Consider the following 25,885-nt stretch of genomic DNA (forward strand, 5'->3'; position numbering starts at 1 on the left):
TTCATAAACCTAGATAGATATTGAGTGTTGAGGGGGCATAGCTAAGATGAGGAGGCTATTTTATGTTTTAGAATTGGAGTGTGTGTGTGCGCGTGTGCATGCGCATGTGCGTGCGCGCGAATGAGAGAGAGATGTCTGAGTTGCCTAGCTTCCCTGGTATAGTCTAATCCCAGGCAAGTCCCAGTTTAGATGGAGCTTTCCCCATCGGTGGCCCCTGAGCTACCAGCAGCATTGGTAAATAAATGCTTGGACTTGGATTTTGGCTTTTGACTGTCCTCAGCAATGTCAGTTAGTGGCTGATTAACAGCTACAAGGTCAATGATGTTGCTATACTGGGTCACTCTGTGTTTACTGGTTCTGCTCTTCATTTACTTGGATCCCTGTTTCCCTCCAGATGGACTTTGATATAAGAGAAGGGAGCTTATTGGGTGGAGAAGATACTTTCCCAGACTCCTTTGGCTTAAAATCCATTCTCAGAGCACTTATAAAACCTGGGACTCGGAAGCTTTCTCCATCTCCTTTACCCCCCCCCCCCCAAATCAACTTGAAGCTGCTTGTCAATTGCAAAAACACTTCAGAATTTCCAGGGAAACTCTTGTATAACAAATCCTGGTGAGGTAGAGTGGAATGTGATCCTCTGACCCATTTCTTTTGTGTGCTCTGGGAGGGTACAGTGGTGAAGTCTGCGTGTTAGACTCCCGTTTTTTGTTTATTTTTCCCCTTTATTGAGGGATGAGTCCCATCTTTTTAAAGAAAAGGTTTTTTGTTTGTTTGTTTGTTTGTGATCAAGGCAGTGGTTGGATTTTGTTTCAGTACTCTGTAGACATTAAACAAAATTTTTAAGTCCTTAGCCCTTGAATCAGTTTGCTGATTTAAAAAAAAATTTTTTTTTTCCCTGTGAGATCTAGTTTATTGGAGTGGTCCTATTCACTTTTTTAGATATTTGTTAAAAGGAAAAGAGTTTCGTTTTTAAAAATCTCTTTACAGTTGATGGATTTTAAAACATATTTTCTCCCCAGGATCTTCCTTAGATCTTAGCATCGTGCATGTAGTAAGTTATGTTTCTAGTGTAGATTGGGGTCTTTTACATACTCCATTGTTCACAAAAAATTACAAGGTGATACTAACAACTAAAGGAAACATAGTATGGGGATGTTTGTTATCAATAGCCCGACTGACTGGCTGAAGATGGACAAAGGCAAAGGTTAATTTTAAAAAACAAGGTGCTCGTGAAGCCTGCACAATCAGACTCCAGGCTCAAGACAGGCAGCCTGCGGCCATTTCTGATCAGAGAGGCTCTGAGTGTTTGTTAACAGCGCTTCTGGTACTACTATGTGACTGGTTCTAATCACTCTTTCCCTCCCCTTTTGTTTCTGATCTGTTTCAGGACATGGAGGAGTGAATCAGCTTGGGGGGGTTTTTGTGAATGGACGTCCACTCCCGGATGTAGTCCGCCAAAGGATAGTGGAACTCGCTCATCAAGGTGTCAGGCCCTGTGACATCTCAAGGCAGCTTCGAGTCAGCCATGGTTGTGTCAGCAAAATTCTCGGCAGGTAAGGGCAGAAGCTGCAGGCTTCCCTTAATTTTTTCAATAACGACCTAAAACATGACCCAGCAGCTGTCCAATGTGCCCACGTCGTATTGAAAATCATGGTAGCACTTCACTAACATGCCTAATACTTTAGAGTTTGCAAAGCCCTTTCAAGGCCATTCAAGTCAAAGGAGCCCCGGGAAACCCCCATTTCGAGTGCCTCGTGGAATGGGGTGACTCAATCAGAAAGAATGACATGTTTTCTGAAAGCCTGGTGAATTATTCCAAAGGACCCATGAAGAAGAGGTTCTTGGGAATTTCCCTTGCACATCTTCGGTGAGCCCGGGGCCTGAGCAGGGCTGGGTGGAAAATCCACAAGTTATAAAATTGCATTATCAATTGTTTTATTTGAACATTTTCAAAAAGTGCATTCCATTTCTGAAAGTCAGCTGTCATTTTCAGTGTTGAGGTATCATCAACCTCCTTACGTTGGGCTGTAGTATTTTCCTCCTATACATTTTGTTTCCTTCATAGTGACATGCATCCTAAGTGTATATTAGAGCGGGGAAAAAAACCCCACCAAACACACACTAAGTCTTAAAGCTGACATTTCCAAGTTGCCACTTGACCTGTCGATTTGCTGCCAGCAAAATACCAACAATGCCAATTCTCCCAGAGGGCTAGATAGCCCAGCTTTTGAGCATGCCTGTTTATTTTCTTGGGAGAGCCTCAGTGTGATCCGGGGAAGCATGTTTTAAGAGGAGGAAACAAATCTACAGCGAGCAGGTGACTGACCCTAGTTCACCCAGCCAGTCAGTCCTCTGGGACTGGGAGGAGGCCTCAAGGACCCTTAGACCATCGGCATCTCAGCACACCCCAAAGCCAAAGCTGCAGCTTTTTTTCTGGGCATGTGAAGTTGCTGGAGGTCTGCCCTGGCAGCCGGAATATTCTCAGATCCAGCTGTTCAATGTTCTCTCAGGATTTTCCTCCCAGGGTCAGAAAGCAACCTTGGTCCTGTAGCTTGCATTATGATTTGAGGACAGGTGCCTGAATAGAAAATAAATATTTTGAAGTATATCAGTGACATTGTGGTTTTCTGTGTGCTGTCTTCCTTTCATCTGCTGGAATTTAAGAAATTCTCTTAGATGGAAGGAAAAGCAGTTTCTAACCTTGGGGAGCCTTGCTGGAGGCCAAGGGAAGAAGTTTCAAGGCCAGGGGTCTGGGATCCCCTTTGGGGACTTTGATCCTTGCGTTTGTTCCTTATTCCCTGTCCACCCCAGGTCATCTCGCAACCAGGGAGGAGGCTCTGGGCTCCACTCCTGTTTAGCACTCAGGAGCAAATGAGCCCTAGCCGGAGTTCAAGGAGGAAGGCTGGACATCAGCCTGGTGCTCTTGTTAGATGGTGGTTGTAGGCAGGAGGATGAGTGTGAAAATAAAAGAAGAAAAATTGAGGAGAGGGAAATGAGAAGAGAATGATTGATTTTAAAACAGAGAATAGAATAGAGCAATGAAGACAAGACAGAAGGAGAGTAAGAGAGAGAGAGAGGAAAGAAATATTTTAGACTATCTCAGTGTCAGACTTTGAGAGCCAAGTGGGTCTTAGCTATCTTCTTGGGAAGGCTCTTCATTGCACAGAGGGAGAGAGAGCAAAAAGAAGGCCCTTTCTTTGTTTTTGCTGAGACATCGTTGCTGAGCCGACATCTTGCTTGCTGTTTGAAATCTTCTCAGGGTGAGACGCCAAGCCCTTCTCAGAGGGGACGTCTAGATGCTGGGTCGTCATGTTCTGGTGCCCGGGAGTCCTCCAGACCTCCCCTGGAGACTGAAGGGGACAAGGACCCTCCCCGGCCCAGCCGGCAGCCTCCGGAGGCCCAGAATAGATTTGTCACTAGGTAGAGTGGCACTCGGAAGTTATGCGCCGCTCCGGTGCCTGGCCGTTTAAGTTGTCAACAATAAATTGGAATTTCATAGCTCATTATTTTCATAACTAAGAACCACAGTGGACAAAATGTCACTCTAATTAGAACTGCCTTTTAAGAAACAAGTTCAGCCCTAAAACAGTGTGACTGGGAATTTCTGAACTGGGGCTGTTCCATCCACTGACTTTTTTTTTGGTCACCGAAGAATTTGATGGGCGCACTTGGAGTGACAGATTATAGAGAGTGTGTTGTGTGTGGTGGCCGTGGTTTTCAGAGGCTGTATGACAAGGCAGTCAGAGACCCTGGGGCAGAGGCCCCGTCATCTTGGGAAGGTGGCGGTTTGCCAGGAGTGTGGGCATTCAGTCCACAGAGCTCGAGGCTCAGGAGGGGCTCGAGAGGCACAGCCTGGTGGCATGTGAGGCCCATTTAAATCCACCCAGAAAGCCTGGCTCTTGTCTTCTTTCACTGGAGCCTGGCTGGGAGGTTCAGACCATTTGGAACTGGGTGGTATGTTACACAGTAATAAACACGCAGAGGATTTTAATCCGCGACACGTGCTCTTTATGTTTTGCAAAGCTTTCTCTTACTCATTCTGCGTTTCTGCGTTTCTCCTCTGAGGCAGGCTGGGCAGACATCCTCCCCTTATTATACAAATGGGGCAACAGAGGCCCAGAGAGGCTAAGCGATTTGGCCAAGGTCACACAGATTCGTAGAGTCCGGGCGAACCCGCCCACCTCTTTACTCCCAAACTAGCGTGCCTCTTGTTGGCGGCTGCCGTCTGTCGGTGGCGTAAGCCAAAAGGCTGCGTGGAGGTTACGCTGATAGGGAAGAGCAGTTCATCGTGGGAGTCCTCAATTTACACAGTTGCCACTTTACACAGTGTCCTCACTTTACAGAGGGGTTTCCCCTGGGGTGTCAGGGTGGCCTTCTAAGGGCCTGGCCGAGGGGTCAGGCAAAAGGCAGACAGAGGGGTATCGCGTTAAGACCGCGGTCTGCCGTGGGTGGTGGTGCTCAGGTGAGATGGTCCAAGAGCCCTGGGTGCGACCACCACCCCACCCCCCTCCACCCCCGCACCCCCCCACCCCCCGCCAGCCAGACGGAGACAGGCCAGACAGGGGCTGGGGGAGGGGCAGCTCCCTCCGCCGCGCTCTCAGCAGCTGCGGGAGCACCCGGCTCCTTCCCCTAGTATGTTGTGAGTACTCAGGCCCGGGTTGCCTTGTGGGCTCTGCCCCAAGACAGTGTCTGTGGCCGGTGAGTGAGGGCAAAGCTGCATGCGAACTGCATGGTAAAGGGGAAAGCTTTCTGCAGGTGCGAGGGATCATCATTATTGTTTTCACTTCACAGTCAGAGCAGAAGTGTGCTCTAGTGGGAAGAAGACTGGCTTCAGAGTCACATCTGAGAGCTGGGACTGGCATTGATTTCCAGAAGTTGGACAAGGGGCTCACTCTTCTAATCCTCTGTTTCCCCTTCCATAAAACCCTGCTGGCCTCTTAGGATTGATGGGAGGATGGGGAAGATTTGAGGAAGGGCTCTGTAACCTTTAGAGCACTGTGCCTAGGTAAGGAGTTACTCTGTTGATAGTAAGAAATGACTCTTTATTGTAAAGATAGACGGAAACTTGGAAGCCGCAGAGATGGCTGTGTGCCTTGATTGGGGGTGCCTTTCTAAACTGCTGGCAAAATAGCATTTTCTTGGATAGTTCTTAAAGCCTGTTTGCGACTAGTTACAATTTTTCAGAAATTACAGAAAGAGGGAGGATAGGTCGAGTTTTCCCCTATGGTCCATATTTGTACATGACTCACTCTTCTCAATGAAAAACAGAATTTCCATTTCCGTATCACTGTTCCCAAAATTATTTCATCTGTTTCTAAAATATCTATTAACTTGGCCCTAACTAGATTTACCCAGGCTGAGAATTTTAGCATCTCTTTATTTATTTATTTTCAAGATTTTATTTATTTATCTGACAGGGAGAGACACAGGGAGAGAGGGAACACAAGCAGAGGGAATGGGAGAGGGAGAAGCAGGCTTCCCGCTGAGCAGGGAGCCTAGGATCCCAGATCACCACCTGAGGTGAAGGCAGATGCTTAACAACTGAGCCACCCAGGCTCCCCTTCAGCATCTCTTTAAATGTAACTAGTCCTTGCTCTTGGGTAACACTTCCCATCCGTCCCATAAGAGAATCACCTCTTCCCCTTACCTGTCATAAACTCTTGGTAGGTTGAGTCATGGGGGCACCCGGCTAGCTCTGTCGGTGGAGTGTGTAACTCTTGATCTCGGGGTTACGAGCCCTGGCTTCACGTTGGATGCAGGGTTTACTAAATAAATAAATATAAAAAATAAAAATTACCAGACATTTCTAAAATGTCTTCTTGGCTAAAAATATTCTCAACTGCAAGATAATCTTCTTTGCAAGAGAAGTCAAGAATTCCTCTGTAAATGTTGAGAAACATCCAGTAAAGGCTCAGATTCAGAAAAGGAATCAAGTAATTTTTTTTCCCCTGAAATGATCTTTCACGGCACTCTTCTCCCCGGTCTCGGTTTTACTGTAAAACCCTGACATCCTATTTGTGTTAACGAGGAAGAGCTGATAGCATGGAAATGTCCTTAGAAACAGCGATTTACCTCAGGGGAGGTCCCTGGAAGAAGCTGTAGTGACTTGTGGTTGGCTTTTTTTTTGATTGCTTGGGTTTTGACTTCTATATAACACATATTTCCAGTTAATTCTGGAATCCAGCCCTCCTTTTAATTTGACGCCAGGGTTATCATTTTACTCTTAGGACAAAAAATAAAAAATAAAAAGAAGTTACATTTTAGGGGACAGTTTCGCAGAATGCAGATGGAATCTGCTAGGGGATATGAGTGCTGGTCAGTTAAAGGCACAGGCCAACTTCCTGGGGAAATTTTAGCTCAGGAGGCTGGGCTTCCGTCCTGGTTTGGCCAGTGGGTCTTGCATGGTCCTGGACAAACCATTTAACCTCTATGGATTTCTGTTTTATACCTATCAATGGGGAACCATTTATTCTTCTTCATTCATTTGTTCAAAATATTTATGTGCTTTAGAACTGTTGTGGGGATCAGGGATGCCTGGGTGGCTCAGTTGGTTAAGCCGTTGCCTTTGGCTTAGGTCATGATCCCAGGATCCTGGGATTGAGTCCTGCATCCAGGCTCTTTGCTCGGCAGGGAGCCTGCTTCTCTCTCTGCCTCTGCCTGCCACTCTGCCTGCTTGTATGCTCTCTATCTCTCTGACAAATAAATAAAATCTTTGGGAAAAAAAAAAAAAAAGAGAACTGTTGTGGAGATCAAATAGGAAAGCTGACTTGAAAGTTTTCTGTAAATTGTAAAATGGTAGATAAATGTGATGGAGTTAATTAACTAATTAATGCATGGCATCTGGACTAGCCCTGTCCAACAGAAACAGAATGCGAGCCATGCTTGAAATTTAAAATTTTCTGTTAGTATATTAAAAAAGGGAAAGATAAACAGGTACAATTAATTTTATATAGTTTCCTTAGCCCAGTATATGAACAATGTGATCACTTCAGCATATGACCAATATAAAAACTATTAATGAGGTATTTTATGTTCTTTTTTTTTTTTAAAGATTTTATTTATTTATTTGACACAGAGAGAGAGAGATCACAAGTAGGCAGAGAGGAAGGCTGGGGGAGGGGGGGAGGCAGTTTCTCTGCTGAGCAGAGAGCCTGATGCGGGGCTCGATCCCAGGACCCTGAGATCATGACCTGAGCTGAAGGCAGAGGCTCAACCCACTGAGCCACCCAGGCGCTCCTGTTCTTTTTTTTTCTACTAAGTTTTGACGGTCTGGTGTGTATTTTACACTTATAGCACACCTCAATTCAAATGAGTCATATTTCAAAGTTTAAAAGCTCTGTATGGCTAGTGGCTGGTAAACTGCACAGCACAGAGCCAGACGCTTCCTGGACAGAGTAGCTATTTTGTTGCAAACATCATTTTGCTGGTTCCTCATGGCTAAGCTCCTTTCTCCTTGGGTCCTAGGTATTATGAGACGGGGAGCATCAAGCCTGGAGTAATTGGAGGATCCAAACCAAAGGTCGCCACACCCAAAGTGGTGGAAAAAATCGCTGAGTATAAACGCCAAAATCCCACCATGTTTGCCTGGGAGATCAGGGACCGGCTGCTGGCGGAACGGGTGTGTGACAATGACACGGTGCCCAGCGTCAGTTCCATCAACAGGTGAGGGGCTGGTGCCGGTGGGGGGCTAGGGATCTGGGTGGAGTGGGGCATCCTGGAGGTTCTGTGGGTACCTTTCCTAGGGATCTGGTCTCTCCATTCATCAAGGCCCCTTAGGGGGTTATCAGACAGGAGGATGGGGGCTCGTGGGCCTCTGTAGACCTCTTTATCACCTTTCGTGTCTTTCCAAAGTGGGCAGGAGTTCTAGGCCCAGGGAGGGAAGGCCATGTCAGTACCCAATCTGCTTGAGATTCTTCTGAGCCCAGAGTGCTTTTTATCACTCCCTTTCCCACCCGCCTCTGTTTGTGGAACACTTAGCAGGGAATTGTCCTGATCAGGCCCCACAAATGTCACTTTACTTGTAAGCCCATGCTCAAAGTCTTAGCACTAGCCTATATCAGAGCTTTCCAGGAAGAAAATCCCTGCCTTCATTTTGGGCAGAGGTTGAGCCACTGAGTGTGGAAAACAGAGCCTCGACTTGAGGTTGGGGGATTCAGTTCCTGGTCCAAGCTCTGTCTGAAGCTCCAAGTGTGACCCTGACAAAGCTCTTCCTGTCTCTGAGAGCCCCAGACCTTGGAGGTTCTGATGTGGGTCTGTGATCTCCAAGAGTGACATCCAGGACACTAAGGTGCTTTGGAGTTGGGGGGCTGCCCTTTACCCAGTTCTGCTCAATCTCACCCACGGAGAGAAAGAACCGGAGAAATGCCATGAGTACTAGGCCTGGGATCCTCCCAGGAGCCACAGAGACACCATCTTCTCTGTAGTCTGACCTAGGAGGTATCTGACGGAACTCTCAAAGCTTTAAGAAGTCCTGAAAGAAAGTGTTCTATTGTAGACGGTGCAGTCTCAGCTCTATCTAAACCCACAGAGGTCAAGGATGAAATTATGAGATAAACTGAAATGACCGTTGTCTAAACTCCACAAAGAAAAGAGAAGCCAGCAGGGTGAAAACTTGACCAGTTCCCATTTCTCCAAAGTCACACCTGACCTTTGTCAGTGCAGAGCCTGTGTGGGCATAAGAGACCCCTCACGCCTGGCAGAAAGAGGTGGTTAGACTACAATGTCTCAGAGATCTCTTTTGGGCCTGCTGGGTGTTCCTTCTGGGATGATTCAAATGCGTAGAATCACTGTGTGAGTGTCTGTGTTGCTGGGTTGGTTTATTTTTTTAAAGCAAATTTTTAATGCCCTTTTAAAAGATTTTATTTATTTGACACAAAGAAGGAGAAAGAGAGAGCACGAGCATGGGGAGCAACAGGCAGAGGGAAAGGGAGAAGCAGCTCCCTGCTGAGCAGGGAGCCCAGTGCGGGACTTGGTCCCAGGATCCTGGCATCACGACCTGAGCCGAAGGCAGAGGCTTAACCAACTGAGCCACCCAGGCGCCCCACGTGTTGATGTTTTGAGTCCTGCCATTTTATTACCATTAGCCTGTTTTCTTTCTCTCAGCAAATCTTTACTTTGACTCTGACATCAAAGTGCGGAGAAGAGAGAGGGAAATCGGGCACATTGTCTCTTAGTCTCTAGAAGGCCTTCTTGACTAGGGTGGGATTCTGGTGCGTAGTAGAAGTCTGACCAGCCCAGACTAGCTGAGGAGATAGCAAAGATTGTGGTGGGTTTGGAGGGGGGATACTCCTGTTGTTTTTCTGGACTATGAGGGACTCCGTGTGCTTTGTGAGTCCTCTGCTTCTGGCTTTATTGTAGGATTTCCGCCACGCAAAGCAATGTGACTTTTCCCCCACGTCTCCAAAAGCCCTAATGTAGAGTGAGGCGTATGATGCCTAGAAGCAGTGTAGCAGCAGAAGCCTGCTCTGCAGAGAAACTTCTGTCAAACCCATGGTCAGGCTTTGGGGGCCCACGGAGTTCCCAGTGTAGGGTGTGACTGTAATTGGTGGTTTGAAAGAGAACTTTAGGTTGCACATGAGAGTCCCAAACTCTAATGCCTGTGGTGGCCAGGCAGTGACGGAACCAGTGAAGCAGGGTGGCTGTGAGGTGATAGGGAGAGGCTGGAGCTGGGACAGACAGACAGCACCGCAGAACTGAAGGGCCACGTGGTCCTCAGCGTCGGCCGAATGCTGCCAGGAAGGCAGGCCCAGGGTTTGCCAGACTCCTTCCACTCTTTAAAGTTGCCTGCTGGTTGCTCGTGGCTGGGGCCGTGGCTGGCCTCAGGGGCCTCCTGGGTGCCCGAAGTGGTGGTGGTGCCTCTGAGGTGTTTTCACACCTGTGGTCTCCGACAGCCCTCGAGGCTTACCTCGGTTCTGCGGCAGATAAAGAAACTGAGGCCCAGAAGGGGGGTGCAGAAGAGCGATGATTTTTGAAAAATTTCTAAAAAGATTTTTATTTATTGGGGCACCTGGGTGGCTCAGTGGGTTAAAGCCGCTGCCTTCGGCTCAAGTCATGATCTCAGGGTCCTGGGATCGAGCCCCGCATCAGGCTCTCTGCTCTGCAGGGAGCCTGCTTCCTCCTCTCTCTCTGCCTGCCTCCCTGCCTAGTTGTGATTACTCTCTGTCAAATAAATAAAATTAAAAAAAAAAAAGATTCTTATTTATTTATTTGACAGACAGATCACAAGTAGGCAGAGAGGCAAGGAGAGAGAGATGGAAGCAGGTTCCCTGCTGAGCAGAGTGCCCGATGCGGGGCTCGATCCCAGGACCCTGGGATCATGACCTGAGCCGAAGGCAGAGGCTTTAACCCACTGAGCCACCCAGGTGCCCCAGGAGTGATGATTTTGAGGTAGATCTGGGAGTCGAACCCAGGAGGGCCTGTCTCATGGCACTGCCCTGTAGGACTCTGCCAGGGACAGGACTGAGGATCTGAGGGGTTGTAAAACAGTCATTCCCACTCGGTCTCTGTGCACTTTGCTGCCTGTCTGCAGCTCCCTTGGGGACCCGAAGCCCTCTCCTGTGTACCCCTCTGGGGGCTCTTCTCTGGGAGCTCACTCTGGCTCCTTACTCCATTCTTTACCCAGAGTTCTTTGTGGTCTTTAGCCAACCAGCCCAGCGATGCGGATAGAAGAGTTGTGGGACGCTGTTCCTGCCCGCCCTCCCCACTCCAGCCCAGGAAGCTCCAGCCATCCCACCACCGCAGTTTTATTCTCCATATGAAGGCAAAGCTGCTAAGCTGTGTTGGAAAGAACCATCTTGCAAATGTCCACAGATTTCCTCTCCCAGCCCCTGCCTCTGTTGGGGGCAACTTCTCACGATTCCCCTATTTTAACAGCTAACGAGGGAGCAGTGGCTGGATTGGTAGCTGTTCTGGTGGCCGTAGTGTCATCTCCACTGTCCTCCCCCACAAGCGTATGCCTTCCTGCTGTCTCCTGGGAGACCAGCCCGGGAACCCATGACTGACATTCAGTGCCACAGCACCTGTTGTGCTGAGTGTGTGGGTGATTTCCTGGGACACGAGACATCACATTTATGTCGCTTCCTAAGGACAAGTTAGTGCTGGGATGCTGCCCCAAGGATCTTTAGATTCCAGCCCGAGTGTCCGTTGGAGGTGACTGTCGGAGAGCTGGCAGAGACAGGTGGAATGGAGCCGGCCTTCTGTTTGTGGCTCTAAATCAGTGGCCAAACGGTGGGCACTGTGCATGGCGTTCCCAACCAGAAGGACAGTTCTCTCTTGTTGTCTCTCTTTAGACAGTTCTTTTTAACCAATTTAACCAACAGTTGGTTGTAGTCATGTGAGAACGTGGGGTCAGCATGGCTAGGTGTTCGGATTTTTCAAGGGAAGCTACAGATCCACGTATTTATGTAAAAGCTCCCACCTTGCAAATATTATTTTTTTAAATATTTTATTTATTTGACAGAGAGAAATCACAACTAGGCAGAGAGGCAGGCAGAGGGAGAGGAGGAGGCAGGCAGAGGGAGAGGAGGAAGCAGGCTCCCTGCAGAGCAGAGAGCCCGATGCGGATGCGGGGCTAGATCCCAGGACTCTGGGATCATGACCTGAGCCGAAGGCAGAGGCTTTAACCCACTGAGCTACCCAGGCGCCCCGCAAATATTTTTTTTTAAAGATTTTATTTATCTAGTTGACAGAGATACAGTGAGAGAGGGAACACAGCAGAGGGAGTGGGAGAGGGAAAAGCAGGCTCCCCATGGAGCAGGGAGCCCAATGTGGGGCTCGATCCCAGGACCCTGGGATCATGACCTGAGCCGAAGGCAGACGCTTAACGACTGAGCCACCCAGGCGCTCCCCATCTTGCAAATATTGGCAACAAATTCAAATAAAAACAAATAATCGTGCAGCTAAACAAAGCTTGTTCAGGGACGGATGTGGCCTGGGGGAGCTAGTCTGTGAACTCTGCTCTTCCTCTGAACTTGGGCAGCAAGGCTTCTGAGGTTGTTTACCCATTCCCTCTTTCTTCTCCTGGTGTCTCCTGTGGGGCCGCTCCCAGCATGGCCCAGTTGGACCCTTTGTTGTGGGTTCTTAGCACAACTGATGGCCCAGGATTCTTACTGTCCAGTGTTGCTTTCATTAGTGCCGTGGATGTGGAATCTCCGTAGCGCTGTCTTCCTGTTTCCTTTTTAAAGGTGCATGATTTTCTGATTTTCTCTTTCAGTGTAATTGTGTATGGGGGGAATGGGGGATGTGTCTGAGAGACCTGCCTTTCAAAGAAGTGAGGGTGATGTTGAAATAGATCCTTAAAAGTGCCTGTAATACCCAAAGTCCCTGGAACATTAGTCCTTCATCTTCTAAATGGATTTGGAATCCACATAGGCTTTAGTCTCCTATAGGAAATATTTAGCAGAGGGACCACTTCCTCTTTTTCTCTTTCTTTGTTGTCCAAAGAAAAGTGCTCAGGCATGGGGCCTGGAAGTCTGGCTGAAAGTCTGACTGGCTGTGTGACCCTGGGCAAGTCACTTGAGAACTCTGGGCTTTGGTTTCCCAGTTTGGAGGAACTGGCTGATTGCCAAACTCTCTAACGTTGGACCATCTAAGATGTTCACATGGCACCCAGGGTCGTGCTCATGCACAGCAAAGTAGAGGATAGACCTTTTAGTGTTACGTGCCGGTTAGCCAGACTGTCTGTGGTTTAGAAAAAGTCCAGAGTGTGACTCTTATTGTGATGACTCTTGATGATCTCTTGTTAATTAAAAAAATTTTTTTGTTAATTTTTGGGGTGCCTAGGTGACTCAGTGGGTTAGGCCTCTGCCTTCGGCTCGGGTCGTGATCTCAGGGTCCTGGGATCGAGCCCCGCATCGGGCTTCTCTGCTCGGGCGGGGAGCCTGCTTCCCCCTCTCTCTGCCTGACTCTCTGCCTACTTGTGATCTCTCTCTCTCAAATAAGTAAATAAAATCTTAAAAAAAATTTTTTTGTTAATTTTTAATTTTTAAAGAATTGCTATGAATCAATTAGTCTTATTATTCCCACTGCCATTTCTTCACAGTGGAAGATAATGCTCTTTGTTCCTTTTTTTTTGGCAGCTGCTGCAAGCAGATGGACAAAATCTCTATCCTTGGGGACAGCTTTGGAGGGTTCCCTATACTCTGGTCTTGCCAATAGAAGACGACCCCAATATAGCCTTAAAATAGGGTGTAGGGATGGCAGCGTGCTCCTCCCTAACTCCCAGGGGGATCCCATGTGTTTTTAAGGCATTTATGGAAAATAGGACCTTTTAAGGTTGAACTAGTCTTTGTTATGAAGATACTACTGAAAATAATAGCTGACATTTATAGAGAATTTACTGTGTAGTAGCCGCTCTTCTAAATAATTAATTAGTTAAATTCTCATAGTAACCCAATGAGGTGGGAATGATTCTTAGTTCCACTTTGCAGGTGAAGAAACTGAGACACAAAGAGTTTAAGTAATTTATTCAAGGACATGCAGCTGGCAAGTTGGAAAACTGGGATCCAAACACTAGTAGTCTGATTCTGAAGCCTGTGTGTGTGTGTGTGTGTATGTATGTATGTATTTATATAATTTTTTATTTTTTTGAAAGATTTTATTTATTTATTTGACAGAGAGAGAGAGCAGGAGAGCACAGGCAGGGGGAGCAGCAGGAAGCTGCTGAGCAGGAAGCCCGAAGTTTAGGCTTGATCCCAGGATCATGGGATCATGACCTGAGCAAAGGCAGTCACTTAACCACCACTTAACTGACTGAGCCACCCAGGCATCCTGCAGAGCCTGTGTATTTAATCAATAGCTACAACTGCCTCTCAATGATTTATAACAGTTGATAATGTCTTACCAAATGATTTATAAATATACTTTGAAAGGAAAATAAGGAAAATAAAATTTTCTTTGCTTAAATTTAATGGCCAGACAATTCTTTGAAAAGTTAGGACTTTTTCTAGTTAGGACTGGAAGTAATGGGAAATAGGTTTGAAATATGTCACCATATTTTTGTACATATATAAACCATAGCATAGATAAACTACGTTTACATCTGGTGTATCCATATACTCACATCGAACTCTGTCTCTGTACACAAACACGCATGTATGCACAAAGAAGGTGACATACACAAAAATACTAAAAATTGGATCAGATTCTAGCTTAATTCCAGTTGGATCCAAAAGACTACCTCACTCCCAGGTCCTTGTGAATATGTTCCGTGTTTGCTGAGTTAAAATAAGCTGTTTGAATATTGGAGAAAACAAACAAATACCGAATACATTTGCTGTAACACTTACACTGACTCATAGGAAGGGGCAAAGGACCCTGGAGGTTCAAGGGCCTGGATTCTAGAGGACCCGTGGTTGGGCTGTGGTGGGAAGGGGAATATTCGTTCCAGGCTCTCAGCCGAGCATGCTGAGCAGCCTGGGTGCCCACCACTGAGCTGTGAGATCGCAGAGGGCGGAGGCCGTAACTCAGCCACGGTATTCTCACTGCTCTCCATTTGTTCAGGCTGGAGACCCAGTGCAGCTTGCAACTTGGACGTCCAGAAATAATGGTCTGGAATGTGAAAAAGCGTCTCCTATGGCATGGAGTGAAGAGAGCGGCATACACACTGTGTACATGGTTTAATCCTGATTTTGCAAACAGAAAATGGATATTTCTTGATATGTGTAGGAATGTTAGTATAAAGGAAATACACTGAAATGTGATTTTTAGATGTCTTCTTTCTTTCTTTATTCTTCTTCTATTTATTCTTCTTTATTTATTGCCCTAATAGTCTACAATAAGCACAAAGTCCCTTTTATAATAAAAAAAAATAACCTCTAAGGGTGCCTGGGTGGCTCAGTCAGTTAAGCCACTGCCTTCGGCTCAGGTCATGATCCCAGAGTCCTGAGATTGAGTCCCATGTCTGGCTCCCCTCTCAGCAGAGAGCCTGCTTCTCCCTTCTCCCTCTCCTCCCTCTGCCGGCCGCTCTGTCTACTTGTGCTGTCTCTCTCTGTCAAAATAAATAAATAAAATCTTAAAAAAAAAAAAAGAAAAACTCTAATTTCTTTTAAAAGGTAATAGAGGCTGAAGTAGAACTTTTCCAAAGAAAAGTTGTATTACCACCCACCCTTCTCCCAAATGCCAGGGAAGAAACTTTCTTGTAGACCCCACTGGGGCTTCTGGCGTGGCCCTGGTTGCGCACCCTATGACACACAGGGCTTGGGGTGTCATGGAGGAGGCTCACATGAGTGTGTTGTTCCAGATAGAAATGTACAGACTAAGCTTCCCAGAGTCCAGAGCTCTGCAAGGAACATTAGAGCCAGCAGGTGCAAAGGGAAGATAGTACTGCTCTTACTCCTTTTATACAGTAGGCTTTTCTGGAAGATTTTTTCTCAAAAAAAAGGATTTAATTACTTAAAATAAGTAGAGTGATCTGTTCCAACTTCCTCATTGTACTGAGGTCCACAAAGGAGTGGATTTGCCCAGGGTCACAGTCAAGTTCATCATATTAGAACTAGAGTGAGGTCTCTGGAAAGACAGGCCAGAATACCCTCGGTTCCTGGCCCTGTTGGAGCCTAGGCATGAGATTTTTGTACAAGGCAACTTTGGAGGGCTCCTTGTAGCAAAGCCAAGCCAGCCCTTTAACCCTTTTTAGTTTAAGAGCAATAAACATCCACTTCCTTGATAATTTTTGACAGGTGGGGATGTGACTCCTTCTGTGGCTCTCTAAGGCAGAGAAAACAAGAGCACATAGACCCCTAGGGAACAGAGAGGTCATCTGGTTCAGTTCTGTCATTCCACCGAGGAGGGGCACAGTTCCAGGAAAGGGAAGAAACTCCCTAACATCACTCAGAAGGTTCTTTCTGGAGCTGCAGCTGCTCCAGAGAAAAAAAAGATGCCCATTCATAACACTAACATATCATCCTTTTTCTACAGAAGACGCCCTCAAATCCCAGACAGGGGCACAAGTTATCCCAAGACACCCAGGGAGGTAGGGGCTGAGTTGGCTCTAGTCCATAGCCCTTTGAACCCTCTAACTCCCAATATAGGGTCATAACCTCCCTCCATCTCTGCCCCAGCTTGATATGGCTTTTCTGGTTGTCCGTGCAGAGCTAGTTGAGATATCTTCTCCACAATGGCAAATAACCATTTATTTCTTTCCCACCTGTCACAGGATCATCCGGACGAAAGTACAACAACCGCCCAACCAGCCGGTCCCAGCTTCCAGTCACAGCATAGGTAAGAAGAACTTTTTAAAAAAAATTTAAAAATCTAATGGGCTCCAAATATTCTAAAGAACTTTTAATCATTCTTATGGACAGATAATTCTGCATAAAACACTTCGGCACACGTACTAATGCGCCTTCTTTGTCATTCTCCAAGGGCTGAACCTGGTAAATGAATTTTATAAATACTGCTAAAAGGTTTTGAATTTTACTGATTATTATGATAAATAGCTTTCACCATGAGACAGAAAATTGAAATCTAAGCCAAAAAAAAAAAAAAAAATCCACTAATGGGGGTCTATAGAATGTCAGATAATTAAAGTAATAAATCAAGAAAGGGATACTTATTCATAACATTTTCTGCATCATTAGTCAGTAAGTAGTTTTGAATGTGTTTTTTTCTTCTATCAACCAGCCCTTGCACAATTCTTTGTGCACTTGCAGTCTTGAGTGAAGATGTGGCAAAACTTCCCAAACTTTCTCTCTCTCCTCTCTCGCTTCGATTTCATATACTTCATGAACGGTTGAGGGCTGCCGTGGGGTTTTGACACTCATGGGGGATAGTCTGAGGGAGCGGCGCTTGGAAGCCTGGGGGTCCTACTGAGGAGTCCAGAAGTTTCCCCGTGCCTTTCCTTTCCCCACAAAGACTGTGAGATGACAGTGACATATGTCACTGGGGGTAAGGTTGTTCTCCTATAAAAGAGTGGTGGCCGTTCAGTAAGCCTCTGACAGTCCCTGTCACTGTTACTTAATAATGTCTCAGACTGTGTAACGTCACTCCCTCCTTAACTGCAAACTTGAACTTCCCATGGTGATGGGGGAATGGGCAGAGGCCAGGCTTATACTTCCAGCTCTGCCATGAACTGATCCCGTGAACTGTGTAAGTCCCTTTACTTCTCTGAGCCTTAGTTTCCCCATTTGTGGACTGCGGGGCACAAATGAGATGCTCTCTGAGGTTTTGGTCCTCCATGGTTGCCTCTTTGGATAAAGGTAAGAGAGAATTCCTCCCTACCATAAAATAATTCCTTTTTTTTTTTTTTTAAGATTTTATTTATTTATTTGAGAGAGAGCATGAGCAGAGGGGAGGGGCAGAGAGAGAGGGAGAAGCAGGCTTCCTGCTGAGCAGGGAGCCCAATGCAGGGGTTCCATCCCAGGACCCTGGGATCATGACCTGAACCGAAGGTGGACGCTTAACCGACTGAGCCACTCAGGTGCCCCTAAAATAATTATATAAGACTGATGAATTACAGAACTGTACCCCTGAAACAAATAATACATTATATGTTAATTAACTAAATTTAAATGTAAATAAATTAATTAAAAGTAAATAAATAATAAATGAATATAAATAACTTTTCTTTAGTAGTCCATTCAGAAAGTGTTTGCTAAGCCCCTGCTTTGCAGGAGACTGGTGTTTTAAAGGAGGCAGGACTTAATCCCCAATCTCAAGGGTTTCTCAGTCTGAGCAGGGAATGTAAGAGAAGTTTGCAAAACACTGAGATAAGGCTCAAGAAGAAAGTACAGGGCACTGTGTGAGCCAAAGGAAGGGAACTACCAGCTCTCTTGAGCTGGGGTGAAGAGGGTTGAGGATGGTTCCTGGGGAAATGTTTGTGGCTGAGATTTCACTTGTAGCTTTAACTGTTTCAGATCAGGGAATAATGAGTATCAGACTACTGATATTAGTGTTTCAGTTGGGTTAGAGGAACAATTCTACTTGTAGGTCAGCAGAATGCTTTGTTTCGTCTCAGAAATTATTATAAAAGACCCATCTTATATGTGTACAGCCCCTTACAGCTTATAAAGTTACTGAGGGCAGAGGAAATAGAAGTTGAGAGATTGAATAACTAGCCCAAAGTCACCCTGCTCTGTAAGTGGCAGAGCCGAGCCAGGACTGGAACTCGGGTCTTGGGAGTCTAGTGCAATCACAAAATGTCATTGGCTCTGTTGGCAACATGGTGAGCCTTGATTGTACGTGGTGGTTGTTTTTTAAAGTACCAAGTGACTTGTGATCTTCTTTCTTCCTCTGTTCTTTGCACCTTAATACAGAAAAGGTTGTGAGATTTGCATAAATCTATTTTGAGGAGCCTCTTCTGGTGAAGGAAAAGAGAAGTTAACGATTTCTACTTCTGTGTCTCCTAAGGAAGATCTAAAAATCTAACTCAAATATGAGAAGAAAGGCTCTGTTCCCTCTAGGTCTGTAGGAGCAAGAGCTGGATATGCTCCAAGGAAAGCAACAAACAGCTTCTCATGCAATCACCACCATTTCTCGTAATTTCCTACACTTTAGAGTCAAAGGCGGCTCCACCTGCTCCCGGCTAGTTATAGCCCAAGGAAATGTGTCTGAGATTGGTTTGTAGGTTTTAATGAACCAAGAAAGAATTCCCACAGCCCAGAAATGGAAATTCAGCTGGAGAGCTTGCGAGGACCCTGACGACTGACTGACTGGTCTTTCCCTTGGACTCTGGGGTTAGGAGTTCATGTGAGACTTGCACGAAACTTCCCCTCCCGCATGCTTATCCTTAGGAATGTAGAGACCTGGCCTCAGTCACCCTAAGTGACTAACCCCGGCCCATTTCCGGGCAGGGGGAAGTCTAGACTTGAGGTCAGCATACCTGAGGCTGAGCTCTAGTGCTACTGCTTACTGGCCAGATGACACCGAGCAAATAAATCCCTTCACCTGTGGAGCCTCTTTTACCAAACGGGGAAAATAATAACATTTTAGGTTGTTAGAACCATCAGATGAAAAGCACTGTACCAATGTCAAGCATAGAATTGTCTTTCATGATTCCTTAACGAGGAACAGGTTACTCGAGAGGTTCAGACTTTAGTTTCTGAGCTCTGTGGCCTTGGGCAAGTCCCTTACCATTCTCTGGGCCTTGGTTCCCTTACCTTTCCAATGAGATAATAGTACTGCCTCCCTTATAGGATTGTTCTTAGAATTAAGTCAAACAATGCTTCAATAATGCCTGGCACAGAGGAAGTTCTCAGAAAACGCTAGTTATCATTATTCTATATTTCAATGTATAGGATGTATGCACAATATAGAGTCTATTCTATAGCCTATCGTTATTACATAATTAATATTAAATACTAGAATCCAGGTAAACTGGAAGGAGAAAAGGGTGAGGAACTATAAAAAGAAGGGATGGATTGCCCTTTGGAGTTTTGTTGGCTGTATGTAGGAGTATGCAGGCCTTCCGTCTGCACGGAGGGGTGGATGTGTAGCAGGGACTGAACCTGCTTAATGAGTTGTCTAGGTCTTTTTATTTTAGCCCTGGCTGGTGGTGGGCCCTGGCTCCCCCCTCTCTCTCCTCCATTCCCCAGTTTCCTGCGTCCTTGGACAGGCTGGGATTGGAGCAAGTGCCCTTCTGACACTGTCCCGTGCTCCCTTCTGCACCGCCAGTCCTCTTAGCAGCCCATCCTCTCCCTCTCACCGTCCCCAGCATCGGAAAACTGGGCAAATGGCCCCCTGGGGGCTGCTCTAATAGCCCAGGTATAGCGGCTGCCCTGGGGCGAGTGTCCTCAGCACACACTCAGCACATACTTACTGCGCCCTGCACTCCCCTGCTCTGCAGTCGCATCAGCCCAGTGCAGGGCGAGCGCCTTTGTTTGGGCTGGCGGCCCAAAGCACCTGCCCCCGCAGCCCTGACCGCCCCTCTCCCTCTGCGCAGTGTCCACGGGCTCCGTGACGCAGGTGTCGTCGGTGAGCACGGACTCAGCCGGCTCCTCGTACTCCATCAGCGGCATCCTGGGCATCACGTCCCCCAGCGCCGACACCAACAAGCGCAAGAGGGATGAAGGTAAGAGATGGCCACGCAGCCTTGTCCGGGATGAACCCGCCGGGCTCTGCTGTGGGGCGATCAGTCAGGGGTGGAAGTGAAGATGCCCACTGAGCACCTGCTTGCCCGCAGAGCCCCTGAGTCCCCAGGTGGAGGGGACGCGGGCAGGGGCTGAGCGCTCTGGGAGAGGCAGCGGGGCTGCGAGCTGGGAACTGGGGGCTTCCCACTGGCCTGCCCTCATCTTCACCCCTTGGCTGGAGGAGAGTGGGCCTGGCACAACCCTTGTGGCCTGAGCTTGGTGGTGCGTGAGAAGACCCCTGTGCAGATCTGATGCCTGAGGGCAGGACGTGAAGGCTCCAAGCGCTGGGGGTGGTGGGGAGGGGGTGTCCGGTGTCCTGCCCTGAGAGGTCAGCAGGTGGCTTCTGGAAGGGCTGTGCACTCTCCCAGGACGGCCTCCAGCAGTGGTGATGCTGGGGGCTGAGGAAGTGAATCATCTCATCTCTGCCCTTAGGGCTGGGAGGAAGGAGTATGGTGTCGTCGTCGTCCCCCCCCCCCCCACACCCGGGATTACAAAGATGACAATCTTCCCAGTTGGTTTTTCTCAACCCCCCGTGTACGTCTGCTGGCTGGGTCTCTGGAATTGGCTGTCTCCTTCCTGGACACCACCTCGCCTTTACCTGGCTCTCTGTGGCCTGGACAGGCTGCCAGTGTGGCTGACGTTAATGGGTTTGAGAGGAGAAACGGACCCCTGGGAGTCTGTAAGACCTTTGTCAGGAAAGGGAAAAAAGAAAAAAAAAAACGCCCATGGTTTAGGGCCTGAGAGCCGCGTGACAGAAATCTTTATTCAATTATTCTGTTCCTCGGCACAATTCCCTTTCTCAGCTCCCTGTAAGGGATGTATGTTCTCGTGAGCACATGCCTAAGTACTTAAGATCTGTAACTAGAAAATTGAGTCAGCCCAGTGGTGGATTGGGCTGTGGTCTGCTTGTTCCAGGCCGTGCAGAAGCTGGGCCTGGGGCCTCCGTTTGGAGCTGAGCGGGGTCGTGTGGGGATGGTTCACGGCTTCGGAACCCACCTCACCTCTTTCCCCTGTTCTTGCCACTTGGAGCAGATGTCAGAAATCTTTAACTCAGCGGGGGCTGTGCTGTGTTACCGCAGGAGGCAGTAGGCCTACCATCTCTGTTGGTTTATGGGGTTGATGCTGTCATCTTTCCTCCCATTGTCACCTGGACGAGCAGCAGATGTGCCCAAGCTGGGGCCCAGCTGTGTCTGATCACGGTGGAGGGGCGGGTTGTGTGACGCTCCCTCACAGGCTGAGGGATCCCAGCAGAGACTTTTGGAGAAAAAAAAAAAAAATCTGGTTTGATGTTTACCACCAAACAGACAGATCCTGATTTGGGGGAGGAGGGCTGTTTCACTGTGTTTGTGGAACACCGGACTGGCTTTCAGTCTCTGATCAGCGGCCACTGTTTAGTTTCTCATGCTGCCTTTAAAGGTCTCAAGCGGCGCCTGACTAGCTCCGTAGGTAGAGCCTGTGATTCTTGATCTTGGAGTCATGTGTTCAAACCCCACACTGGGTATGGAGCCTACTTGAAATAAATAAATGAAATGTATTGAGTGGTCAGAATGCAGGTGTGTTGTTGGTCTAGACTGCTCTGTGCCATCAGGTCATTCCTTGAGGACGGTGGCCCATTTGGGGGAAATGTGTTCAGGTGGCCCTCACCTGGGTGTGCAGGGGTCTGGATATCATGGTGCCTGGAAAACACCTTGAGGCTCTGGGGTTGTTTTGATATAATGAAGAAGGAGCAGGGCTGGATTGTTACCTTCAAATATTTGGGGGGCTGGCATGGAAGGTGAGAGGAATGAGACTTTGTTGTGTGGCCTTCAAGGCAATTGGGCAGCAGTACAGAGGGGAGTTCAGCCCAGTGTAAGAAAGAACATGTAAATGTGAGAGTGTCTGGGGCAAACTTGAGAGGTAGTGAGTACCCTGTCACTAGAGGCATGGAAGTGGCGCTTAGGTGAACATGTGCTGGGGCTGCTATAGAAGAGTGTCAAGAATTAGATGTGGGATTCGATAATATTTGAGATCAAGTCCTGATCCCCAGAAAGACCTGGGAAGTGATCTATTCTGCGGTCTGGGGGCGAAGGGAGAATGATTTGATGATGGTTCTGGAAGCTGACAGGATTGGGAAGAGTGGGAGACACAGTTGGCAATCAGAGCCTCCCTCTCTCCCTGTCTTGTATCACCAGGAGTGTACTGAGTGGGGAGGTGGGCAGAAGTGCCCTTGTTCCCACCAGCACACTGTCTGGGAGGAGTACTCCACGGTGCTCCCTGTTGCCCTTTCCTGCCCTCCTTCTTTATCTCCCTGGATCCTTGCACTGGCTTCAGGGGGAGTTAAAGAGGCAGAAATTGCGGGGCGCCTGGGTGGCTCAGTGGGTTAAAGCCTCTGCCTTCAGCTCAGGTCATGATCCCAGGGTCCTGGGATTAAGGCCTCTGCCTTCAGCTCAGGTCATGATCTCAGTCCTGGGATCGAGTCCCGCATCTGGCTCTCTGCTCAGCAGGGAGCCTGCTTCCTCTTCTCTCTGCCTGCCTCTCTGCCTACTTGTGATCTCTGTCTGTCAAATAAATAAATAAACTCTTAAAAAAAAAAAAAGAAGCAGAAATTGCCACCTCCATCTTATAGGGGAGGAAACCGAGGCACCTAAGAGTTCTGGTGGCACAGGTGGTGTGGCCTGGGGAGTCGGGAAGAGCTGGAGAGGCTCTTTTCCCACTATCCAGTATTTTCCCGGTATTTTCCCACTATCTATTACCCCTGGGTCCCTCCAGAGAGATGCTTTGAAGGCAGAGCAGCCTGGGGCTGGGCAGAGCCTGGGAACAGCGTGTGGAAGAGTTTCAGCAGAAGGGCCTAGAGAGTAGGTTGGATGCTGCCGAGAGTTTGGTGAGAAGGTCAGAAACCAGCATTGCTGTGTCCACGGGAGGGCTGGTCCCTTGCTGCAGACCATGGCACTGTTTTCCCCAGGAGCCCTTGGCAGCCTGAGGGAAGGGCCATGAGGGAGAGAGGCATAGAAGGCCAATGGGAAGAGGCCGAGAGGAATCCTCACTCCCATTTCTCTGATGAGAAGACTGAGGCCCTATAGTATGGCGTTGCTCACTCCATTCTGCTTTGCAGTCATCTCCAGCTAGGACTTGGGCATTTCCTGGTGCCACTCTTCTGCCCAGGCCTCAGGGCTGGGGGTGGTGGTCATAGAGTCTAGTCACAAAGGGGCTGCCCTCTAGAACTCATGGGCTGGCAGGCAAGACTGGCAAGCCCGAAGTCCCTCTGCAGGGCAGTGTGTAAGGCGCTGCCACGATGGGCAGTAACACCAGCGTGGGAGAGCAAGGCAGGGAGGGGCTGATTCTGACCAAAGGGACCCAGGAAGCCTCCTCCTAGGAAGTGGCCCTTTATCAAGGCGGGAATATTTTATATTGCTTCTGTTTTTAAATTTAAAATAATTAAAAGCACATGAAATTTTAAATGGAGTCCCCTCAGTTGCACTAGCCCCATTTCACCGTGTCCAGGAGCCTCCTGACATGCCCAGCGGCTCTTGTATTGGGTAATGTGGCTTTGGTACAAGTGCTTGTCACATAATAGCTGCTTAGTGAGGGCTCTTTGGTGGAATGGGTCAGTCCTCTGCTTGTTGAGTGTTCATAATTAGTAAGCGGGGGGGAGTGGGTAATCTCAACCTGGAGGGTTTCTCTTTGGTATTTTGGGCTTCCACAGAAAGCTATATTTGAATAAAGAGTTCTGTAGCAAAAACAAACAAGTTAGAACAACTGTTTGACTAGTGGATTGCCAATGGCCCTTTCAGTCTAGAAATTCTAGGACTCTCCCTGGGACGTTTGCCTCCAAGATTGGCTTCGGGGATATGGCCACTGTGTCCGAATCTCAGATGAGCTGTGTGTGGCTCATGTGGCAGAGAAGGCCCTGGGGCCGCTGAGAGCAGAGCTGGGGCTGGCAGCAGGAAGTTCCGAGGAGACAGAGCACAGCTCAGGGCAAGGAGCAGCTTTCAAACAGCAGCCAGGCTGGGCCAAGGATGAGAGCACTCGGTTGAAAAGGTAATGAGTTCCCTGTTATCAGATGTGTGAGCAGGGGCTAGACAAAGGAGAGGCAGGAAAGCCAAATAAGGCATTCTGGTTTGGACTCCATGAATTTTTTTTTTTTTTTTAAAGATTTTATTTATTTGAGAGAGAGAGAGACACACAGCGAGAGAGGGAATACAAGCAGGGGGAGTGGGAGAGGGAGAAGCAGGCCTCCGGCTGAGCAGGGAGCCTAATGTGGGGCTTGACCCCAGGACCCTGGGACCATGACCTGAGCTGAAGACAGCCGCTTAACAACTGAGCTACCCAGGTGCCAAAGAACTCTGTGACTTTGGAGGCCTATTCCAATCGGGGGGGGGGGGGGGGGAGCACGTGCTTCTCTGACTGTCTGAAAGTGGTTCTACCTGTTTTTCCTTCCTGCAGCCTGACTCAAAGGTGGCCATCCACATGGACTTGACTGGACAGAGGCCACCCAGCACATGGTTTCTCTCCCTGTCCTCTCTTTGGCACAGGGCACAGTGCCCAGAGTTGCTCAGGGGGCTTGTGGATAGTACTGAGGGTCAGGGTGGTGTGCTGCCCAGATGTGGGACGCAGCTTCCTCCCCTCCTTGGGCCAGCCTAAGAGCTTTCACGGAGAAGTCTGCAGGACAGGCTTCAGGAATCCCACTGGGCTGAGGGCACAAAGCCTGAGAGCAATGATTCCCTCCCCAGGGCCGACTGGGCAGAGAGGCGGAGCTGTGAATAGTGGCCATGGGTGAAAGGGCAGCCTCAGACCCTCTGTTTCTTCCTGGGCCTTTGATCTCTGGTGGGGCCTCTGTTCACCATCTCTGGGGCTCCCATGCAGGTCCCCTCGACTTCACCCTCCCCTCAGCCCCCCAGAGTTTGAAAGGCCCTGAACACACCAAGGTCAGCCGAGTGAAAATTCCTTTCACTAGCTCAGAAAGCTGCCCAGTCCAGCACCAGACTGTGGGAGCCTGAGTGCTTTCTGGGGAGGAGAGGATACACTGCAGGTGGAATTTCTGGCCTTCTGGACCCTGGACTGCTCTCTGCCTGAAGAGGGCACAGGAAAGTCATTTAAAACCCCTAGGTGGCCTGTCCTTTCTGAGAGATGCCAAGTCCAGCAAGACCCTCGAGGAGAAGTTTGGGGGCATTTAGCAGGGGCTCCTGTCATGACTGGGTCTACCCCTCTTTCTGGGGGTGCCTGTCTCTTTGTCTTTGTATCCCTCCCCATGACTTTCATTTGGGGGTGCATCTGCCTCTGTTTATGTTAATAGACTTTTTCTGTGTCTGCTTCTGTCTCCTGGTCTAGCATTCTCTCTCTCTCTTTCTCCCCCACCACACACACACACACACGCCCTCTTACACACTCTCACAACACTCTCTTCGTCACATAATCTCATACACATACACACACTGCACACACAAACCTTCTCACACACACACACCCACCCCCACACACACATACATACTCTCTGCCACACACTCTCATATACAAATACACTCTCCCACACCACATACACACACAGTCTTTCACAACACTCTGTCATGCACTCTTTCACACACTTTGATGCACACTCTCACACACATACACACAACATTTTACACACTCAAACACACATATACACTTCTCTCTCTCCCTCTTCTGGTGTTTGCTCTTGCTATCCCTCTTACCAACCCCCTGCTCCTCTCTCACTCAGGTTGGAAGCCCCAGCTCAGCCCTGCTCTGGAGACTTCCATGGGAACCACTGCAGGGAGGGAAGGACTTTCAGAAGCCCCCAGACCACAGGCCCCCCTAGCGTGAGCAGACCCCGATCATCTTCTATTAGG

General features: G+C 48.3%; 1 protein-coding gene across 2 annotated transcripts in view; it reads left to right on the forward strand.

Annotated features, from left to right (window-relative positions):
* PAX5 (paired box 5) overlaps nt 1-25,885 on the forward strand; it is a 189,329-nt gene that overhangs the window by 12,281 nt on the left and 151,163 nt on the right. For both annotated transcript variants that reach the window (XM_046023841.1, XM_046023842.1), the window contains exons 2-5: nt 1,388-1,553; nt 7,465-7,662; nt 16,151-16,215; nt 19,874-20,002. In XM_046023841.1, the coding sequence (XP_045879797.1) occupies nt 1,388-1,553; nt 7,465-7,662; nt 16,151-16,215; nt 19,874-20,002 (558 nt within the window). The remainder of the gene's footprint in view (nt 1-1,387; nt 1,554-7,464; nt 7,663-16,150; nt 16,216-19,873; nt 20,003-25,885) is intronic.

The sequence above is a fragment of the Meles meles genome, chromosome 11, assembly GCF_922984935.1.
Source record: "Meles meles chromosome 11, mMelMel3.1 paternal haplotype, whole genome shotgun sequence".
In the NCBI taxonomy this organism is placed as follows: Eukaryota; Metazoa; Chordata; class Mammalia; order Carnivora; family Mustelidae; genus Meles; species Meles meles.